Here is a 23,556-nt window from a genome sequence, read left to right as displayed (position 1 = left end):
TGAAATACAAAAATACATCTGTACTGTTTCATAAAAAAACAATATCTGTAAAAACGTATTGTAAAAACAACGAATTGAATGAAATGTGTACAAGTAAATGATATTAACAATGAGAATTACGAATGTGTATGACTAAGTAATGAAATTGTGCTCTTTCATTCTGTGTGCTGTAAATGGCCTGAGGTTGACATCTTCAGGGATACAAGTATAATTCTAAGTAGCATTGAAATCTCCTGCTGTGCAGTTTAAACCCTTTATCGTAAAACTTACTATTGAGCCTATGCAGATACTTATCTATATATTCTATTTGCAGATCATCATCAATATCTGATTTCTAAAATAGAAATGAGCATCCGTAATAATAAGCAGTACTTGAGTAATAGTGAGTTTTGAGTCACCTGCAACTTATTTATAGCTGTAGGTTAATTTTAGGATAAGTGCTTGTAGCTGTCGCCCAAACGAGAGAGGCATAGCACATGATCGGCCTCAATATCGTAATATAAATCTGCCTCTTTCTGCGAAGGTCCAGATTCAAACACCTTCCAAGAAGGATAAGCAACTGTGGATTTAAAGGGAGGGTAGTTGGGTTGCAACGGTATTTATAGTAAAACTTTTCGTTAATCTGATTAGCTAAAACTTATAAGCAATGCGGGAGTTTAAGATGACATGAAGTGGAATTAGTTTTCAGATATGACGCAGTTTAGAGAAAGTTATAACTAGAGAGAAAGTACCGAAACTAAAAATGAGCAATTAAGAGGCATTTTAAATTATAATTTTTATTTTCATTTTAAGTGCGTAATTAGAGAGATAGATGCATAAACCAACTTCCAGACGTGGCTGTTTCGAAATATAATTTTATTCCATGATAATTCATATCGGATCATTTTGGTAGACAAGGTATTTGATATATGATATGAGGGACGTAACTGATCCGATATGATTTATCATGGAATAAAATTATATTTATCCAATCATAGTTAAATAAGATAGTTTTTATGTACACGGGTTTTAAAAGTACGACGTAAGCATCTAAGACAGGAAAGCATAGCAGCGCGGAAATGTTTGCATGGCAGAAATTATGAAAAGTAGTGAGGTAATTGCTCACGAAGCACTATTTATACAACGTAGGTGCATAAGTACAGTTAAGCAGTGATTGGTTAATTTTAGGTTTCAGTTCATTTTTTCAAGCAGCGTTATGTAATTTGTAAAGATCTCGAATGCCACTCTTTCTTATCGTAGCCATCGTATTTTATTATATCTTACATATATTTGACATAATAAAAGCAAGGAAAAGACGGAGCAGTGTCGATGCGTATGTAGCTATGTAGTGTAGATCCATACTGAAGAGGAATCATTCTGATTGCGTCGTATGCTAATATGTTGACTTGGTAATATCTAAGAAACATGGCAGTCGAGGCAGTTTTAATTCCATTTTTATTTTCCACTTGACGTTTGTGGTCACAATCACTTGGCACTCTAGTCGTACCTTTTCACAGAACATTTACATTTTTAATATTATTGCAACAGCAAGCAACACAGGGAAGTTACATCCTAACAGAGTAGAGAGCGAAGCTGAAGTGCGTAGTTATGCAAGATGGAAGCACACAGAGAAAGGTTTTGGTTTAAAGTTTCAGTTCCGAATTATTACGTCATCATCGTGCGTTGCGCTGGCCATGCAAAATAGAATGATTTGAAATGATGCAATCCAGGGAAGTTATTACGATTTTTAAAACAGAGAGAAAGAATTAAAGAGTTTACCGTTAATTTAAATTGTAATTTTGTATATGTAAGATATAACAAATTTTTAAAAGCTGATATTCAAAATTTATACTTTATAGTTATTTAATTAATTATGTTGATCAAAATTATTATTATTTTATGATTTATGTTTTTCTTCATTTTCTAGTGCTTTAACATTTTTTTAAAGGCTTCTCTGTCGCTACGCCTTTTTCTCCTTGAAGGGGGGATACGTAAGTTATAACAAAATACGAGTGCTACAAAATAAAAATAATTGGCAGTCTCAAAATTAACATTCTAGATTTGGTGCTCGCCCCCTAAATTCATCTGTTCTCCCAAATTCGAGATCTTTCTATGTTATATAACGATACTTGAAAAGGGTAAGTAAAACTAAAATTAACCAATCATAGCTTGTCTCTACAATTATATCTACTTCGGTATAAATACCGCTCACGAGTAAATTAGGTCGTTCCCTTAGCTCCTGCCACGCTGTCAACTACATGCGTCTCTGTCTTTCTTCTTATTCTAAACTGACGTATCCCCGTTAACCTGTGTAAATAAGAAGTTATTGTATTCAAATATGGTTTAAAAAATATCTTATCTACAAAAAGGATGATTTTTGATATGTGCGAAAATAAAGATTGATTTGTAAAAACCCAGTTTCGTCATCTTCGTCTCTACGCTTTCAACCTCGGCCATGACAATTTGAAGCTGATTCCTCCTACGCATTAAATCAGTATCAATTAGACACCTTAGGCGGCATTTTCAGGTATATTTTTCATATTTAAGTTCAACTGTCGATAACTGCACGCGGAGTTCTGCACTGACGAGGATTGTGTGTATTGTTTTGATATCTGCATGGGAATAGATTCCAACTTTACAAGGATGTATACCCGAGAAAGCTAGCAAACTTAATTTTGCTACTTTTTTTTTTAATTCATCTGCGCTGAACACATTCAATACTTACTCAAAGCACTTTCTTTTGAGATGTCTCAAAGTTCAAATTAAACTTCGAGATTTACCTATATATGTAATATTTTAAGGGGTAGTCGTGATGGCTGAGTGGAAAAGGCAGGAAGAGCATGTTGACAATGTAAAGACATTAGGGTATTTATTGAAAGCAGAAGAGTTGAAGAATGAGCAATGCCTTCGCCGGGACTCGAACAACGGACCTCTCGAATACGCTCGGGGCGTGCTGACCACTACACCACGAAGGCAGGAGAAGTACCTTATATACTTACTCTTTTAAAGGGGGATTTGGGGACCCAATCGCCAAATCCTGGTGGTGGAGGATTATCATCTACCAACTTTTTTAGTTCGGGCGCCACTGTAGATACATTAGGTATTTTTTGAAAGAAAGAGAGCTGAAAAATGAGCATTGCCCTCGCCGGAACTTGAACCACGAATCTCTCGAATACGCGTCGAAAGTGCTGACCACTATACCACGAAGGCATGCTAAGAAGGCAGGAGAAATACATTATAACAAAATTAATTTCAGCGAGCCACCATCTTTATTTTGAGGGACATCCAAATCATTTCTTTGTAGACAAACTACTTTTCAATCATAGTTGAATTCAATAATTTTATGTACACTGATTTTAAAAGTACGATGTAAGTATCTTACACAGGAAAGCATATGCAGCGCAATTATTATCTTTCTTTTCCATGCACTCAAATCAATACGTTTCCTCTTAAAAGACACATTATAGTTTGCATCAAAAAGAGAGCATTTTTCCCTAGCAATGATAGTTTCATTTTGTTAAAATTTTGGCCATTACGTCATTTTACACACACAATCTTCAGACTGTCGCCAGTACAGTGCTGTGGCGTATTAAAATGCTGCCACTTGTGCATACAGTTTCATTAATACGTCAACGCGTTTTCTGAAAACAACCACTTTACTTCTATGTGCAGTAGAAGGGACTCATGATGGCCTGCCGTAGTCTCCAAGCATTCGATTATAGAGCCTGCTTTTAAGAGCTCGCGATTTTATACCGTTTATTATTTTTATTGTTATATTCATTAATGAACACTTATTACTACACAAAAAAAACCTTGCAAAGAAATCAAACGCGCAGAAAACTTGTGGAAGAATCGCTAATAAATGACACTATTATCGTTAAAAACCTTCATTGTAAAATTATTTCCAAAACCGACTAATCATCTGCAGTGCTGATGCAAACGGTGCGGCAAATTTTTTTAGAATTTAGTGAAGCAACGAGAAACAATATTTAGGAATGGCAAAATTTTTAGGATTTGGTGCAGGCATTAAAATTTAATAGCGGTGAAATTTTTAGAATTTGGTACCCTCAGAAACTGCACTGGTCGGCAAAATGTCTGGTAATCTTTATTTATATGGGGCTGAGTTTCCAGAAGATTCGAAGGGATATCAAGAGGCTCGGGAATTAGCTAGAAGCTTCTTGAATATGCGGTTTCAAAGAATGGCTAAACATCGACTGCTAATTTTTTCGTTTAGAGTGTAATTTCTAAATTTGCTATTTTGGTTCATATTCTTTAACCCTCTGATAGGCAGGGGTTTTGCGATCTGCTCATGAAGACTTGAATTGAAACAGTATTTAATAAAGGGGTGAGTTAAATCAGTTGGGGGTCCCTGGCGGTAAAATGTTTAGGGCATGTAAAGTATTTACGTACCTATATGTTTGAAATATCGGTAAAAAGACTAGACCACCACATTTGAAATATGAAGGCAAAAAAATCAAATTTGTAGATAATATGAAATATCTTGGCGTTATGATTGATAAAAAAATTAAATTTTGTAGAACACTTTAAATTGATACAAACTGAAATTATATTAAATTATAGAACTCCTTCAGCTGAGATTTTAGTTTTGAAATCCTCTATCCTGAGAAAGATATACTTAAATGTTGTACTACTAATAATCATGTATCGAATTGGAGGCTGGGGATCCAGGGCGAGGGAATTGATTAGATTACGGGGATGAAGTTAGACAGTATTCAGAGAGCTAGGGATTTAACTTTAACCCGATGTTTTAGAACGGTGCTTACCAAGGCCGTCTTTGCGTTGGCTGGGCTGCCCCTCTCTCAATTTTATATGAATTTTATTATGAGAACTTTTTATTTAGAACTGCACAAATGGAATTGAAAATGTATGGAGATTATTTGGTTACAAAGAATGTTTTGAAAAATTAAATATTAATTTAAGACATCATTTCATAAAGTGATTTGATTTTCATAAAAGTAATCCAACTGTTGATGTATTTTATATATATACTGATGATTCTGGGGTCGGGGGGTCGTAGGAGCTACTTTTTTTTATATATACTGTGGAATTAAGGTAGACTGTTTAAGTTGAACACATAATAATTCAGTCTTCCAAGCAGAAAGTGAAGTGCTCAAGAAACAAGCCTTAATATGGATTAAAAATATCTTGTTTATAACTACGTCTGTAAATATTGACACTTGACTGCCCGTCACTTCTTCATGCGCTTTTCCGCCCAGACAATTTCAATCCATTAATTGTCGAAATTATGAGTCATTTAGCAGCTTTGAGTTCATATGTAAATATTAAGCTACATTGGGGTAAAGCTCATGTAGGCTGAAAGGGCTGACATCCTAGCCAAGCAGGCGGTCTCAGATGTTATTGCAATTGATACTGATCTAACAAGTTCGATGAAAATTGCTACTGAAAGAATAAAAGAATATTATGTTAACAAATGGAAAACACAGTGGTTCTCTTCATCTAAAAAGAAAAGATTTACGGAACTAAATTAAAATCACGAACAAGATGAAATGTATGAAGAATATTGTCGTGAATCAGGTTTTAACTGGACATGGTAGTTTTCTGTTCTACACTGGTTATCATAAATTAAGGAAAAATCACAAAAATCACGATTACTGAAAAAGTTACATGTAGAGTTTTATAAAAGTTACACACAAAATACAACACACAGTAAGGTATCAAATAACATAAAAAGAAATTACCAGACAAGTATGGTAGTATAAAAATTAGCACATGTATAAAATGAACAAATCGAAGATATCAGTTTGCTATAGTAAAAGTACCTTCAATATGGAATATAATCGCCTCTAGAAGCAATACAGCACAGTCAGCGATGTGTGATGCTTTCAATTATGCGGTCTATCAGTTCCATAGGAAGCGAGAGCCATCGGTCTTGTAAAGCAGTTGCAAGCGCGGCAAGGGTCTCAGGGGGCGGATTGAGAGCAGCTAGACGTCTCCCTAAAGCATCCCAAACGTGCTCGATAGGATTCAAGTCCGGGGATCGAGCTGGCCACTCCATGCGCATAATTGTTTCCTCTTGAATATAATCATCTACGATGCGAGCCCTGTGTGGTCTTGCATTGTCGTCCTGTAACAAAAAAGCATCACCTATTGCCCGGGCGCACATAAGCATTAAGGATGTCATCTTTATAAATATGAACATTCACGGTGCCCCTTGGAAAAACATGAAGGTCTGTGCATCCACCCAAAGAGATGCCACCCCAAACACAGACACTGCCTCTTCGGTATGCATCACTTTCACGGGTGACGGATAATAACGGGTTCCAGGTTCTCTCCATATCAAATAACGCCTATTATCTCTTTCTAGACTAAACATGGACTCATCCGTAAAGAGAATAGCCCTCCATTGCTCAGGCGTCCAGTGGACATGTTGTCGTGCCCACTGCAAACGGTCCCTCCTATGGCGTGATTTCAGCGGCACGCAAATGGTTGTTCGGCTCGCATACAGAACACCTTCGTGAAGCCTTCTACGCGCAGTTGACGCTGACACAAAACTCCCGGTGGCTGCAGCAAAGGAGGATTTAAGAAGAGTAGGAGTAGCGGTTCTATTCCTGAGTGCACATAATGTCAAATATCGGTCATCGGTGCTCGTCGTAGCAGTTGGTCGTCCTTGGCTGAACCTCCTAGGTGCCGAATCTGTGATTTGAAATAGCCTCCAAAGTCTAGAACCATAGAAGGACTCACATTTAGCCACTTCTGTTTGACTTTGTCTTGACTCTAGTCTCCCAATGGCTCTCTATCGTAGTTCTGAAGGCAAATGATGCCTGGAGGTCGTTGTTACGGATTGGTTATCTCAGATTTCTGATGTCACTATCACACTGAAATATGGGGCTTGCTCTCAAACATGGACTTTTTATGCTCCTCGCAAATGACGTATTACGAGTGCAGCGCCACTAATTTGCATATTGGAGTTTTACTCAGCTACTCTTACTTGGCAACATAGTCAAATTTTACACGGTTTGGCTTATTTTTGAGGGAGTTATCGTTATTTTTCCTTAATTTATGATAACCAGTGTATCTCCACCGATTTAATCTGCAGGAAAATAAACTATGTAACAGTTTTCAAGTTGATGGTGATGCTAGGCATTTTGTGTATGATTGTGGTTTAACAACACTTACTAGACAGATTTTAATGCAAATACCATTAACTGTAAAGTTAAAATCATATACCATTGCTCTAATGAAGTTTATTAATGAAAATAGGGGGCTTGTTGGAATCTTCTGTTAAAACTGAATTCTCTGTATTTATAAGGGTTTTAAATATCTTTGGTGTTCTATGTTGTGATTTTGAGTTTTTTTTTTTTTTTGTTTTTTGTTTTTTTGTTAGATGTGCTTACTTATTTTTAATTTAGTTTGGGGGTGGCTGGCTGCCCTCGTTTGTGGAAAGACGGGGCCACTTCTTTTCGGTTATCGCTTCTTGAATAAAGTTCATGGTTGCGGGCACCTGGGAAGACTCCCTATCCCAATGTAACAAGTAGATAGCTTTTCGAATATTAATTAGCATAGTGAGAGTCTTAAACAAATATTGTAGTAGGAGGAAAATTATTGGTAAATCTGCAGCAGTTGATGGCGATTGTAAGAGTTCGTAAAAATGCAATAAGCCGTCATAAGAGACAAGTAATGTTGAAGCGCTATATCCTGCGATCAGATGTGTAGTCATCAGCGATGAAGTGCAGTAGCATAGGGGATAGTCAGGAAGCAGGAGCAGATGTTTCAAAAGCAGATTTCCCTGGTACATATTGTCAGATAAAAATTCCTTAATGGAGAGAGGTTTCATTTAATGTCCTATTTTTTTTAAATCTATTTTTAGAAAAGAAGCACTTGCTATGGTTAAGTGAGGATTAGAGTATAAGCAAAGAACAGCAGGTTTATATAAAATATATAATTGCTTTTCTCTTACTGTTTATGACTGTATATTTGTTGAATATTGCAGGCTAATCTGAATGTTTAAACTAATTTAACTGTAACTGAATGAAATTAGTTTAACTGTTCATTAAAATAGCTACTATGATACTTTCTAATACTATTTAAATGGATGAAAAAAATTTAAAACAAACAGTTAAATAAAAAACAGAGCCTAATTTGATTGATATATAAAGAACAATACAGATCTAGATATTGGAATTCTACTCTGCTGATTTTCTTGAAGTAATAAAATCTAATGACTTAAATTGTGGATTGTGTGTAATTGTGGAGTAAGATGTGTTACCATTAAGAAGGGCTACATTTTCATTCCTTAGGGTTGAAAATTAAACACATACTTATGACTTTAGGTTAAGGAAAACCATTTTATTATAATGGAGTAGTTTCCTTATTGTACTTTGAAAGATTCATTAATAGTTCAGCTTGAAACTTTCATAACGTTTATAATCATTTTACAAGGAAATTTGAATTTATTCATTCTATAATATGGTATAATTTTAAAACAAATTCTGGTTATGGATTTTCATTCTTGATGGAGATAACAGTTAAATGGAATCATTTAATAAAATTATAAATCTAAAATTATATATCAATATAAAATTATGTACATCTTCTACATTTACATTAACTGTATACAGTTATACTAGATGAAGCTATGTTTTTAAATTTGAGCACAAGAAAAGGCATTTTCTTAGAATTCTATATTCTGTGAGTAATGTAATCATAAATTAATTGTTATAGTGGAAAAAATTCATTTAAAGATAAAATTACTGCAAATTAATTAATACCCTAGAAAGGTTTCTTTCAGTAAATGTATTAACAAAACTTATTCTGTTTTAAAAAACTAACATTATGGATGTTGTGAGCTGTTATTGTAACACTTGTAGAGAAAAGACAAAAACTAATGGTTTTCAGATTTCATCAAAAGTTTTTTTGTTAATATGAATAAGCATGAAATAGTCATGATTGTCTGAACATTGCAGAAATCAAGCATAATGTTGGCCAATATTACAATCCATTTTTATGTTTTACAAACAAAAATCAGTAATCTGAATACAGAATTCAATCTTTGTTTTTAAAAACATATAGGTGAACAACCAATAATTAGTTTCTCTTGCTAAAATGAAGTGACTTGAATTTTTATAAACTTTTCAAGCAACAAAAATGAGCTAATATTGTTTAGGCCAGAAACTCAGAGAATGCTTTTTTTTTTCCTTTAGCATCATAACAGATAATCAAACTTTACATATGGGCATCACTTGCTGAGGAGAGAACACACTTGACTAAGTTGCAGATATGAAAATTATCATAGTGTAAATTTAATAATCTTTGTACATAAATATAAGATATTCACTCAGTTGGGTATTTTTTACTTAAAATATGAAAAATTTCAGAATACTAAAAATTGCTTTCCCATTCTATTAGTTATGAGATGCATTCATTCTATAATTATTTATGGTTAGACATTTTTACATTTAATGATTAAGAATAATGATCAAAATTGCAATTCGTGATTCTGTATCCTAAAAAGGCAAGGGGGGATATTTAGAAGTATCTCATACACCTACTAGGATTAAGATACACACATATATTATTGAGGGAGAACTCTCTTCCTGTATGCATGACACTGGGTGTAATGAAGCTAAGGAAACTTCATTCATCAGGTTTCTTCAAACACATCATAAGTTTGAAAATGCATTTGTATTTTTGATACACAAAATACTTGAGAAAAAAAAAAATTTTTTTTATTTCGCTTAACACAAAAAGGCACTGTTTCAACTAAAATAAAATAATTAAATTAATTTTTGTTCATATGACACCCAAACCTAAGTAAGTAATCATTTTATTTTTTCTGTACTTCAATTAAGAATAAAAAACTTTTATCTACATGATATACCCTATTTCTATCTAAGTAAAATTAAGCCACTACTTTTTTACTGCAGTGAAATAATAAAATTTACAACATAATACATGTTAATTAGTTCTTATAGTTACAATCTGCAATGATTTATATTTCAAAAGAAAATAATCAAAAAGAATATTCATTTTGTTGTTAAATGAATTAATTTTAATTGACACAGATTGAAATAATTTACGGCAATTCAGATAAATAAATTATATTGCATTTTTCCTTATGACAATAATTTAACAGTACAGCATCAATGAAAATATTACATCTTGTTCAAAAATGATTTCAGATGAAAGCTAATGCTTAATCTATGTGTTAAAAGATGGTTTACTTCAGACAGTGATATTTATGAACTTAGAATATCATTCAACTGATGTTCACTGTTTATTCTAAAAATAATAATTCTTCCTTTCTTACTATTACAGCATATCAAAGTCCTGGCATCATGCCTAATATGCAGATTGGTGTTAGAGCAAGTTTATGTATTAAAATTGAAGATATTAGATTTAAAATCAGAAAAGAAAAAATATTATACAGAAGATACCAGAAAATTTGCTTTGTTAGCTTCACTTTTAAAATGCAAACGTTATGAGGTAAGAGATTAATAGTACATTATACAAGATTTACTACACCAGTCCACTCAGGCAAAGTGATAAACATACATTATACACTCACTGCTTCTTCTTCTTCAGGAAATATGTCTTCAACTATCCTTATAAAAATTTTTTCACATAAAATAATGTAAAGAAAATCTGACTGCTGCTGAAGAAGAATCAGATCAAAAACTTTTGCTCAGACATTGAGCAAAACAAGTGGTTGGATTTTGATAGATGTTAATGTTGGTTAAATATGTTATTCCAAATATCAGTGAAGTCTCAACTATTACTAAAGAATATTTATTTGTGTATATATATATATATAAAAGAATGAATGCAATATAATATAACAAAATATTTCTGGTAATACAAGATAATTCTTAACCTAAAGATAATTTAGCATTCACTATTATATAATATTTATTAAATAAGTAATTTTACAGTAATATTCAGTCAAATTTTAATCTTAACAACTTAATTTTTATTTTAGCAAAGTGGCTAAACTGCAATTTAATTTTATTGATTTATTCTCTGTTTTCTTACTGAAACAGGTACAATTTTGCTGCATATTTGAGTCACAGAAGTTTAATTTTCATTCATTTTAAATTAGAGTTGATTCAGAAACAAACACTACAGGGATTTGATTATAAATGTACAAATTAAGAAAGCAATCGAGAAAACGCTACTCAGAGATATGAAATATTTGCCCGATATGATGGTTGCTCATAGTGATAAACTAACAGCTATTCATTATTCAGCCATAGAGTTCTTGGTATTATTTATAATATCTATTAATCATTTGGACATTATATAATATTTTGTCCATAACATATACAGTGTATGTATGACTGGAGTGAAAGATATGTTAATAATCTACTCTAACTAACTGAACAAAGGTTTATACAATAGTTATAGCTAATAAAATACGGTTTTTGAAAATGTTAAAACAATAAACTGCAAATGTGGATGAAGATGCAACATTGAAATTTCCTACTGAATTAATTTTTGCATTTGAGATTCAATTATCACTGCAAAATTCAAAGAATAATTAACTTATTATGGGATGCCTATATATACTTTTCTTAACTGATTCTAAGGCAAAAATTTAATTTAAAATAATATTAGTTAGCCTTTACATTTTCTAGGTAATTTTACAGTCAAGTTGTATAGAAAATATAAAGAGTTATAATATTTTATCAGTAATTTGATGAAACTGGAAATATAAACCACAAACTTAAATCTCATGACTAGACTAGAAGAGAAACACGCTAATGTGACAATCAAAATCGTAAAAAACAACCTTATATTCATTATACCTACGCTAAATATAAGGTTGTTTTTTACGATTTTGATTAAATCTCATGGCCTAGGTTTCATTAAGAGATGTATTAAAAAAAGTAAAGAGTATGATTTCAACAAAACATTTTTCTGTAATCTGTGTTTACCAAATTTCACTTTGGTATCTCTCTCTATTCTGGTAATGTATATGTTTTTCTGTTACTCTTTCCAAATTTTATGCCTTTGGTAAATAACATCAAGTACGTATACTGTTCACATGCATAAAAAGTGAATTCTAATCTTTATTGTTAGGGGAAGGGCTGTTGGATATCTTGATTCTTTTATTCAAAAGTCTTTCATTTTTCATATTTCAAGATAAAAAAAGTATCTAACTATTTAATTTTCTGATAAACTAAAATGCGTTGAACTTTTATTTAAAGAACATATTAATATATGGATTATCAACTGAGAATTTTTGGAAGTTTTAAAAATATGTAGGAGGCAAGGCAAAATTTAGACCATTTTCATATCTGCAGCTAAATCTAATCAGAAATCACACAATAAAACTACACACACTATAATCTGATTTATAAGGCATATGTACAACTTTTATTGCTAATGTAGATAAGCATGAAAATGAAGTACAAGTTCTGATAATACAGGCAAATATTTTATAAAATATCAGGCACTTGGCAGAGATGAGCTCAACATTATTCATAAAATACTGCTTTTGTATTATTTATTGCTTCAGGGAAATGGATGTTGCCTTTGATAAAACAAAACCACTCAATAGCAGATGATTTCTGCCTTAAAAACCAGGACTAAATCATGAAGATATAAAACATCAGAGTGAGTCCTAAACACTTTTATAAAAAACAGTACCTGATAATATCATGCACACACTTTGCTTTTGGTAACACTGCTAAGTATTTTTATAGCAGACTAATATAATTAATGAACAACTTGAATTTTAATCCTTTCTCGAGTAGAATTGTCTAACTTTGAACTCTGAACACATAATATGTGATGTAAGGAACAGAACAATGACTCAAAACTCTCTCACTCACAAAAGCACCTTATTAAGAATTACTTTTCTGAATATAAAAACTAGCTAATTCACTAATTTAAAACTTTTCTAATTATTTACAACAACTTACAGTAAATGATCTAGGCATAAAATGTAAATATATAAGTCAAGTAACTCAAATACTTTATGCATATTTGTAACAGTTTGATTTAATAACAATATATTACCATAGGCACTCAAATTAAATTTTAGGCCAATAGAATAATATAAGTTTTAGGACTAGAATTATAAACACCGGGACAGCTGGCTCTTTTGGGTGTAAAGATATACATAATTTTTTCCCTATCAAAGTAAAAGATGTGTTATCACAAAATTTAAGATGAAAAGAAATAGCAAAGGGATATTTCACCAATGCTGCCTGTGAAAATGATGCACAAATTAACAAATTTAAAAAGAAAAAAATTTGGATATTCAAATCTATAATTTGGTAAATTAAATAACACCACTTATCATAAACATTTTTTAATGAACACATGCATAATTTTAAAGGCTAAAAGAACTGAAACAAATGGCAGCTTAGATTTATATGTTTCATTTAAGAGACAATAACTTAACAATTTATAAATTATTAAATATTTTAAAGAGAATCTATGCTGATGAATATGTTTATAAATTTAATTTACATAAAATTTCCTTAATAATTACTTTTTTCAGTAATATAACTATATCACACAAAGCATAAAAATTAGGTTTTACATTCATTTAAATATTTATTAGCTTTTGTGCTTTTACACATTTCTCAATCATACAAAAACAGATATTAAACTTTACAAATGATCATTTTCAGGACTACTTTTGCTTTTAAGTAAAAACAATAAATAAAACACAAAATACTATTTACAGCTACTACTTTAAAAATAAAACTAAATACACATAAAAGCTGATTTTGCAACAAAAATAATTATTAACAAGATAACAATTGGCACTAATATGACTAATACTTTAATTTATAAAGCTATTACCGGTTTTCACCCTCTAAAAGGTACTGACCAAATATGAATATATTTTCAATAAAAAATTACAACTAGTATAATATTCTTATATCTTATATGATTATCTACACAGAAGCATTTTACATTTACTATCACATATCTTAGCCTTTACAAGCTGAAACCTTAGCTTTCAGGAGGGAAGATAACTAAGTATGAATTTTAATCAAAAGCTCAATTTTAATTTATGCAGGCAATAGTAACAAAGAAAACTGAAGATGTAGGACAAGCTTAAAATTACCCATTCTGGTTCTTGTTTGCCACAGGGAAATAAAAATTTAATAAAAATAAACTCTTTGCAAATCAAAATTTCTTTAATAATGTTACTTTCATAAACTGACACATAAACTAAATGCATAAGAAAAACAAAATTACAGCAAAATCTAGTTATAATAAATTTTGTATAATTTAGACTTTTGATAGATGCAAAACTGAATTTTACCAGCAGTTCCTTTCTCCTCAAGCACTTACTAATGAGCACATACATATGATACACAAATCGATTTTTCAAAATCTTCATCAGAATGAAAATGAGACTTTTTCTTGATCTCAGTTAATCTCAGGCAAAAACATGTTGCACTGTATTAATAAGATCACTATGAAAAAAATCACAGAAAAATTTTAAAAAGAAAGACCTCAGCAAGTATGCCCGACTACAAACTCAATCTATCATAATGTTAAGATAACTTTCCTAATGCAATATATATTAAAAACATCTAACTAAAGCTGTACAATGCACATTATATACACAAATACATACATGAATTAAAATAATGCATTTAGTAGTTTTGTGAAAAATGAAATGGTATTTTCAAGGACTGTTAGGAAGACTAACTCATGGATTATTTTTAAAAACAAAAAAGGAACACAGGCACCTTCCTTGGGATTAGGTTCATATTTTTTCAGAATATATCTGGACAAAACATACTGAAATTCATAATTATAAATGTCATTAACAGCATGATCAAAAATATGCAAAGCAAGAAAAATCTACACAGAAACACCGGGTGTATGATTCATTGACTCTGCTGTTTTAATTCTCTTAATTTACAACTACATAAATCTATAACTGTAATAACTGTATGTACAATCTTAGAAAAATCAACAAAAAATATACAGACTAGTGTAAATAAAAAAATTAACAAGTATTAAAACAGACTGCCAAAGGCACCAAAAGCTTAAATAATTTAAACTGTAAAATGACAACAATAATTTCGTCTTAATCAAATATCATACTATGTACTAAGCACAATATAAAAGTTTCTCATTCTGATTTTGAGGGCATGAGGAAAAAAATTACATATGGCACTAGCAATTTAAAATAAACTTGTAGCTTATTTGAGATACAACTATTTTAAAATTTTTTTTCAGCATACGATGGATTCTTAAAAGAATATGTGACAGTTTTACTCGAGAAGATAGAATTATGTTATTTCGGTTAGATAAAATTTAGATAAAAGACTAGTAATTTAGATGGAAAAAAGAGCTCAAAATATTTTAGAACTGCATGATAATGCATAAATAGTAGAGCAGCCATAGAAAAATTTGAATGCAGATAAAAATTTAGAGAATTTTCTATCATATAATTCATACTACCTCTATGTTTATCAAGTTAATTATAACATATGATAACATATTTCCAGTAAGTTTTTGAATAAGTATTATAATAGTATAGGAAGTGCATATACAGAAATATAAGGATAAATTCAAATGGTATACAAAGTAAAGGAGTGCCACACCGAAATCTCTGCCGAGACTTGGAATACCTGAGCTAATTTTCTTTGCATTTTTTTCCTCTGGAACTTATTCTGCATGCAGAACAGTTTAGCACCACGGCATTATGTTCAAGATTTTAAGTAAATTTTAGTCCCTCCCTCCAGTAGTCAGCAACAAATACTAGATCCAAGTACTATACAATTCTTTGGCATCTTTTATCAGTTTTAACATGATCCAGTGTAGTTGTAATTTACATGCATAAAAAGATATAGATTTTATGACAATCTTCGCTTGCTGCACAAGGTCATCATTTTTCACAAATAACGGCATTGCGGCATAAGAGAGTTCGGAAAAATAACTGTGTTTATTGCTTAAAAATCACATTTCTCTTTGCAACATATAAAGGCATATGTCTGACTAAACTTAAAAAGTGGGTGTGTTGCACCACACACAATAAAACAAAACATTCATGACACCTTTTGGGGTTAAGTTCAGAAAAATATGTTGGTTCTGTAATAGAAAAAGGAGAAATATTAGCTTTTCTTTTACAGGAGGGAAATTTGAGAGAAAATCTACTCTATCAGGAAAGATCGGGCCAAGTGTAAAGATGCCCTGAATTAATAATCATTCAACAAGTATTCCTAAAGATCTAGGAATGATTTTAATCATTTGCCAAAGAGGCAAAAAATTTAAAATGGTTAACATTAACACTACGTTCATGAATAATTTCTACTTGAAAAATGTAATAGATTCAACAATGTCAAAAGAGACTCAATCAAGAGCACTTACAGTAGTACTTTTTCATCTTAAAATGTACAGAGGTGCCATAACAAATTGGGGGCCCCCGTTTATAGAACTTTAAAATCACTATCGTTGTGGCAGAGTAGAATAACTGGAAATTTGAATTACTATTTGGAAATTACTTTAAAATAGAAATTGTTATTATACCAGCATTAAAATGATCTTGAAGTACACATTCAGGAATAGTTAAACAAAAAACTTAAGGCATTTAGTTAAAATTTACAATACAAGAGTAAACTAAAAATTTTAGACTTAATACATCTCCCCCTTTTCTGGCACCCCTGAAAATTTAATCTACAGTCTATCCTCCTACAATTTTTCTTAAATGGCGCTTATTTGTTGAGAGCAAAAAGTGTTAAAAATAAAAATTTCCTTTTTACTTCGCTAGGAGCTTCTATATAAACTAGCAACCACTAAATATCCTACAGTTTTCTATATCACTAGGAATTATTAATAGGTAAAGATTTGAAAGGCAAAAGGCAATTGAGATGCCTTCCAAGTTATTTGATGTTTTAAAAAGTGAGAAAAATTGGTATTATTTATTCTACGGAAATCGTCCTAAATCATTCAGCAAACACATCCAGCTTGATTCTGAGAGGGGCCAGGAAGATTAAAAAACATAACTGCCATCCACAAGTTCCAAAATCACAGACTGTATAGAAAATAAACATGTCCAGTAACTCTGAAACCATCATTAAATCAATTTAATGTGTAGTAATTAGTAAAATATTCCACTTAGATACTTATCACTAGCTTAGGAAATCTATTTCTGTCAATGGATAAGTCAATTGAGGGAAAAAGAAATGACAAGTGGATGACAATTTGTCCAAGTAATGGGTAATTCTGCTCCCTTTAAATTTCATGAAAAATGGAGCAGAAGTGTCCCATTATCCCCTCTGATCTCACTGGGAGTGTCAAAGTCTACGGCAAGTTCTGAAAATGCAAAAATTCTTGAAAAGCTACTGAGGCCCCAGGAAGTTATCATAGTGAAATCTCAATGGGCGGAAGTTAGACTGTCTTAGAAATCTCTGAGCTATAAGCAATGAAATGGAAGAGAATTTAAGAGCACAGCACCCTACAGTGTTGCAGGGCACTTTATATAAGGCATCAAATCCAGTCTTGATGCTCCTTTAAAGTTTAGGTTCTTTTCTTGTCTTACACCTTTGATTGTCTATGGCACATAGACCACTCATCAAAGTCACATTTAATCTTCTTGCTTTGTACTCTAGTTTGCAAGCAATGGCAAAAGTTTGTCAAATACCATCCAGGAGCTGCATGTTATGTATAGATTTCAAAGTTTCTTCAAAAAACTGCAATCACATAAAAACCATAATCTTGACAAACTGGCTTAAATGAATTAAGCGACAAATTTCCATCCTAATTTACATTTCAAACCTAGTTTTAAAATATAAAAATTCATAAATTTAAGATGGTTGAGGCTTGGTGGGTGTGACGGAGGCACTACTGCCAGCTGTCTGACTGCTAGCATCAACACCATCACTACTGTGAACTACTGTGAAATAGCGCTCTGTGGGAGAGAGAAAAAAACAGTTTGTAAGCTATTTTATTACAAAATATTTAAGCAATTAACACAGAAATAAAGCATCAAATACTAATGTTAACAATTAAGAACATATTCACAAAATCACTTAAAAATTTCTTCAGTCTGCACGGGGTTTATATGGGGAATTCAAAAAGATGGCTACATCCTTTATTTTCATGGATCACACATGCACATATACGGTGAATTACAAACTCTAATTAATGCAACGAAATTTATGAAGACAGTTGCTCAACAGGGTTCCACAGATATAAAATATAAAATTTGATATGGCCTCTATAAAGCTAAAATTTCAATAAGTGTAACACATTTTGTTTTAAGAGAACTCGGTATCTTTTAAATGATTTTTTTCACTTAAGAACTTTAATTTATTTTTTATGAATATTATTAAATGGTTTTGTAAGACAATATGATTTTAAGCTGAAGAAATTTTTTTTGATTAATTTTTTAAATTAAAATTTTTTGAAAAAAAATTAAATTGCCTTACTCTTACAATTTCCAATGTCTATTAACCAAATTTTTTATTGTATTTATTAGAATGTTCTTAATAGCTTTAAGGATCAATTTTGCAATTAATGAATTAGTTTCAGAGGAAAAAAATAAAAGCACATTTTTATGTACTTTTATTTTTTTAAACTGAAAAATTGGTAAAAATATTACATTTTCATCTCCAATAATTTTTCTTTTCAGTATTTTGCAAAACCCATCCCTGTTCCTATTGCATATATAATTTTAAACACACAGTAAAAATACTAAATAATTTAGTCCATATCTGTTAAGTTTTGGGACTTAACAAATAAAAAAGGATTCACCAAAAAATTGCAAACAGAGAAAATGCAGTTTAAAGAATGTAAACTGTCTAAATAGTCATCAAATCATTTCAAATTTCTTAAAAATTTTGTTACTGAAAAATTTATTTATTGAAAAACTGCAAACTGAGAACATGCAGTTTAAAGAATGTAAACTGAATAAATAATCATTAAATCATTTCAAATTTCTTAAAAATTTTATTACCGGATTTCAGTATATATATATATATATATCTAAAATAAAATCTAGAAATATTCAATTGGTTAATATAAACATAAATTAGAATATTTTATTTAAAACATTATCTGGCCAGAAATACTGCCCCCCCAAAAAAAACCCATAAAATGCAAGTACAATTTTTCTTTACCTCTTTCTGATTTGTAAAACGCGTTCAAAACAATTTTAATATATGAATTATTATTTTCTAAAACATTAATAATCAGTATCAAAACATTTACAGCAAATATTAATTATATTAATTTGTCATTTTATTCATTTTTTCAAAAGAAAAAAAATTGAAATTTGAACAAACATAAAACATTTTATTTAAAACTGCTCAACAGCATACGAGATTTCTCTGCTTTTAGTTATTTTGTCTTGTATATAAATCGCATCTTAAAATAATTTAGGAGTATTTTAATTAATTAAAGAGTTTAATCATGATACCATTACATGCTGAACAAGTACTAATTTAGAAGTCAAATAACAAAAATCAGCATTATATTTTTAAATTTTCACAGGACTAGTTTCGATGGTTTTACAGAACCATCATCCATCCTCAGCTGCAAAAGCACACATGAACGAGATAAGATATTCGAATCATCCACTGTGATCTATCTAATCTATTGTGACATCTAATCACAATATCTTATCTTGTTCATTTGTGCCTTTGCAGCTGAGGATGATGTTTTGGTAAAACCATCGAAACTAGTCCTGTGAAAATTTGAAAATATAATGCTGATTTTTTGTTATTTGACTTCTAAATTAAAGAGTTTAATGTTTGTTCCATGAACAAGATAAGATATTCTAATCATCTATTGTGATATCTAATCACAATATCTTATCTCGTTCATTTGCGCTTTTGCAGCTGAGGATGATGTTTCGGTAAAACCATCGAAACTAATCTAGTGAAAATTTGAAAATATAACATTGATTTTTGTTATTTGACTTCTAAATTAAAGAGTTTAATGTTTGTTCCAGCATGATTTTCAATAATGCTAAAATCAGGAACTTGATCACTTTCATTATGCCACCACTTTCTGTTCCCGTCTTTTCACAAATTACTTCAATTTTTGAAGAAGCATAGGAAAACTGACTGATAATACACATCAAAATATTTGCTGAGCTAAAGAGAAAGCTAACCTGGAGATATCTCAGTTCATGCTCAACTAACAACTCACAACTGATAGCAGATGCTCTCTCCGGCCTTATATAGTTTTCAACCGGCTGCCAAAACATATCTAGTACTTTCTGCTTCTTGAAATTACAGGAAAGCATTATGAGGGTCGAATTATGGTTGCAGCTAATTTAGTGATCAATTACATTAATTCAGTTATGATCCTTATCATGGTGATGCAGGCACTGGATCAAAATGCTGCCAAGTTTGGTGACTTTTAGCAAATTCTCGCCAATTTTGATGACAAAATAAGTTGCTGAAACCACTGCCAGCTTGGCGATATCATGCCAAATTATCGAGATAACCATTTACTCAATATTAAATGCACTTGCCCCTGTATTCTTAATTTTCTGGCATAGCTTGCCTCTTTTAGATTTTCTTATGTTACGTCACACAGAAAAAGGCAACACTTTCACAACAGCAATGAAATTATGTACAAATTTGTAAGAATATAAATAGAGTTTGCTGATAGTTGCAGTCATACTTTATTATACAGTAGACTCCCGATTATCCGCAGGCGGATTATCCACGCCTGCTGCAAAGTTTTTTTTTTTTTTTTTTAAACAAGTGTAAAGCAAAGAAAATAAAAATGTTCACAAAACTGAGTAGAAAGTTAAATTTGCTAACATCGTGCTTATTTATGGCAAAAATATCCAGGCCTTCTCGGAACCTTCCCCTCTGATGAGTAAGTGATTTCTTACTCACCCTTGCAGTGCCCGCTCCACCACCCTCTCTCGTCTTAATCTTACTGACACGTCCACTTCCTCCCTTTCTCCATTGTTAGTTTAAGCCTGATAGTGTTTGCGAAACTGTCAGAGTTAATTCCTTATCTTTTATTGTGTTCAGTGCTTGTGCTTTTTGGTTTTGTGGCTTAGTTAGTTCAAGTTGGTTCAAGGCAGTTGGCAGAGTGGTTAGCTCAAGTTCGAAAAGAGGGTACTCCTGTAAATGGCCCTATCATTGCGGTGAAGGCAAGAACCTTTTTTGAGTTGTTAGACCTGAAAGGAAATTTTGATGCATCTTCTGGCTGGTTGACTCGTTTTAAGCAGCGACATGGATTTCGAGAAATTGGACTTCATGGGGAAAACTTAGTGGTGACCAACAAGCAGCCGACGATTTCCACCATGAATTTGAAGAATTTGTTTCAAAAGAAGAGCTATCTTTTGAACAAATTTACAATGCCAACGAATTGGGAGTTTTGTGAAAATGTCTTTCCACTCGCACTTTATCATTTGAAAGTGAAAGTAAAGCGGCGGGTCACAAAAGCAGCAAGGAAAGGATCACTATCATGTCTTGCAGTAACGCTAACGGTGGACATAAACTTATACTTGTTGTCATTGGAAAGTAAAAAAAAACGAGATCTTTCAAAGGCACAAGGATAGAAAATTTGCCCGTTGATTATTTAACAAAAAAAAAAAAAAAAAAGGATGGATGAACTGAAACATTTTTCAAGAATGGTTCGAAAAAATCTTTGTTCTTCCAGTGCGCATACATCTTAAATTGAAAAACCAGCCTGAAAAAGCTGTGCTATTGATCGACAACGCACCTTCTCAACCAACAACAAGCGTGTTAAAGTCTTCTGATGGACAAATTTTTGAAAAGTTTCTCCCCCCAAACGTTACTGCGCTAATCCAACCCATGGACCAAGGAGTCATTGCAACAATGAAGAGAACATACCGAACCAAGCTGCTAATGACCAAAATTGAAAAAGGTTATGATCTGAAAGAATTTTGGAAACACTACACAATCTTAGACAGCATCTACGATATTGCATCTGCATGGGACTCAGTGAAACCGTCAACCCTCATAAAATCATGGAAAAAACTCATGCCTAATGTTAAAGCCAACAACAATCTAACAACAACCCCTTTGAGTCGTGAAGAAGAGAATGAAGATGTAGACACGCCCACGGCTACTCTTGCCGATATGGTGAAAACAGTTCCGGGTGGTGCGAACGTCGATGCTGAAAACATTAATGAGTGGTTGGAGTGTGACGTCAACGAACCTGGCTTCGAACACTTGACAGATGACGAAATTGTGAAGAAAGCAAGAGGAGAGACCGAGAATGAAGGAAAGCAAAGAAGAGCCCACTGTGCAGATGCGGAAGACTCACGAAGCGGTGGCCCACCAGCAATCGAGCGGTAAAGTCACTGAACACTGGTAGTTCGGTCCGAAGTTCGAATCCCGCAAACAGGCTGGCTGCATGGGAGTTTTCGTGGTTTTCCCCATGTGTAACGTGTATACAAGCCAGTTTCCCTTAGAAAGTCCTTCACGAAGGCATCCCTCCTCTTAAGCAGATAACCCCCGAGGCTTTGGCATAATCACAGACACACGAAGCGGCTTTGAAAAAAGTCGACGGACTGTTGAGCTATTTGGAAGAACAAGACGACGCGGAGTTGGCCGAGAAACTTATGCTACGAAAAATGCAATCTCAGATAAAGAGAAAATGCTTCCAAAGCAAGAAGCAATGACTCATTTCTTCAAAAAGGTGTAGTTTTACAGTTATGTTTTGTAATTACATAATACATTACAGTATTAAAACAGTACATATGTATTAATTTTTCTGTGTATCCTTGACGCTTCTCGTAAGTACAAAGCACTTTTCTGTTTTCATTAACAAAATGCATATTAGGTTAGTTTTGAGTGATATACTAAAATATTAAGCATTAGTTAAACATTTTCTGCTGTTTATTTTACGCTTTATTTTACATAAAACGATTTTTAAAGTTGGAATGACTGTTTTCTCTTTTGCTATACCTGTTTTTAGCTTTTTTCGGATTATCCGTGAATTTTGTTATCCGCTGCGGCCGCGCCACCCAATTCCGCGGATAATCGGGAAAGCACTGTATTCCTCTTTTTTTTTACACTTATTTTAATTAAATTAAGAAGTTGAAACAATTAATAAGAGAGTGTGGCATTTAGGGCTGTCATAATTTTTAAAAGCATTTTTATACCATTTATTATCCTCAGATCATTTAAAAATTTCTTTTCAGTATAGTAAGGGTATTAAGATTGTTTTCAGTAAAAATCTGAAAAATGGGCAATTTCATTGATTTTAAGGTACCACGTCCCCTTAGTAAGTCAAATACAGAATTTCATTGATTTTAAGGTACCACGTCCCCTTATGTGCAAAATTTATCAACATATACACAATTAATACTTTCTCAGGATCATCAATAATAAATGTATTTTCCCTAATATATAATCATTTGCTGAATCAGGAAACTTTTGTCTGGTATTTTCTCCCTGAACATGAAAAAAATAATCTAGAGTTTTGTTCAATAACAGGCACTAAAATGTAATTAAACTAGTTGTAGATGCCCACCTCAGTATACACAGCAAACCTTCTTTATAGTAAGCAACATTTCTTTTGATTAGCAAACAGTTTAGTCATTTAATTCATTGCTGAATATCTATATATTTTGCATGTAAAACTAGAGATTGTTGCTATTTAACTTATCAATCATGCACAGTT

At 32.0% G+C, this 23,556-nt stretch overlaps 1 protein-coding gene across 12 annotated transcripts in view; it reads right to left on the bottom strand.

The window, feature by feature from the left end:
• Positions 1–8,849: 8,849 nt before the first annotated feature.
• The window catches only part of LOC118198227 (nuclear factor 1 X-type-like), a 196,741-nt gene continuing 182,034 nt past the window's right edge, over positions 8,850–23,556 (bottom strand). For all 12 annotated transcript variants that reach the window (XM_085820130.1, XM_085820131.1, XM_085820132.1 and 9 more), the window contains one exon: positions 8,850–17,845. In XM_085820130.1, the coding sequence (XP_085676256.1) occupies positions 17,742–17,845 (104 nt within the window). In that variant the 3' untranslated portion in view covers positions 8,850–17,741. The remainder of the gene's footprint in view (positions 17,846–23,556) is intronic.

Source organism: Stegodyphus dumicola, chromosome 7 (genome assembly GCF_044657685.1).
Source record: "Stegodyphus dumicola isolate Sdum_Otavi_A_Nest chromosome 7, ASM4465768v1".
Lineage (NCBI taxonomy): Eukaryota > Metazoa > Arthropoda > Arachnida > Araneae > Eresidae > Stegodyphus > Stegodyphus dumicola.
The sequence above is the reverse complement of the archived record's forward strand: the minus strand, read 5'-3'. Positions and strand labels throughout refer to the sequence as shown.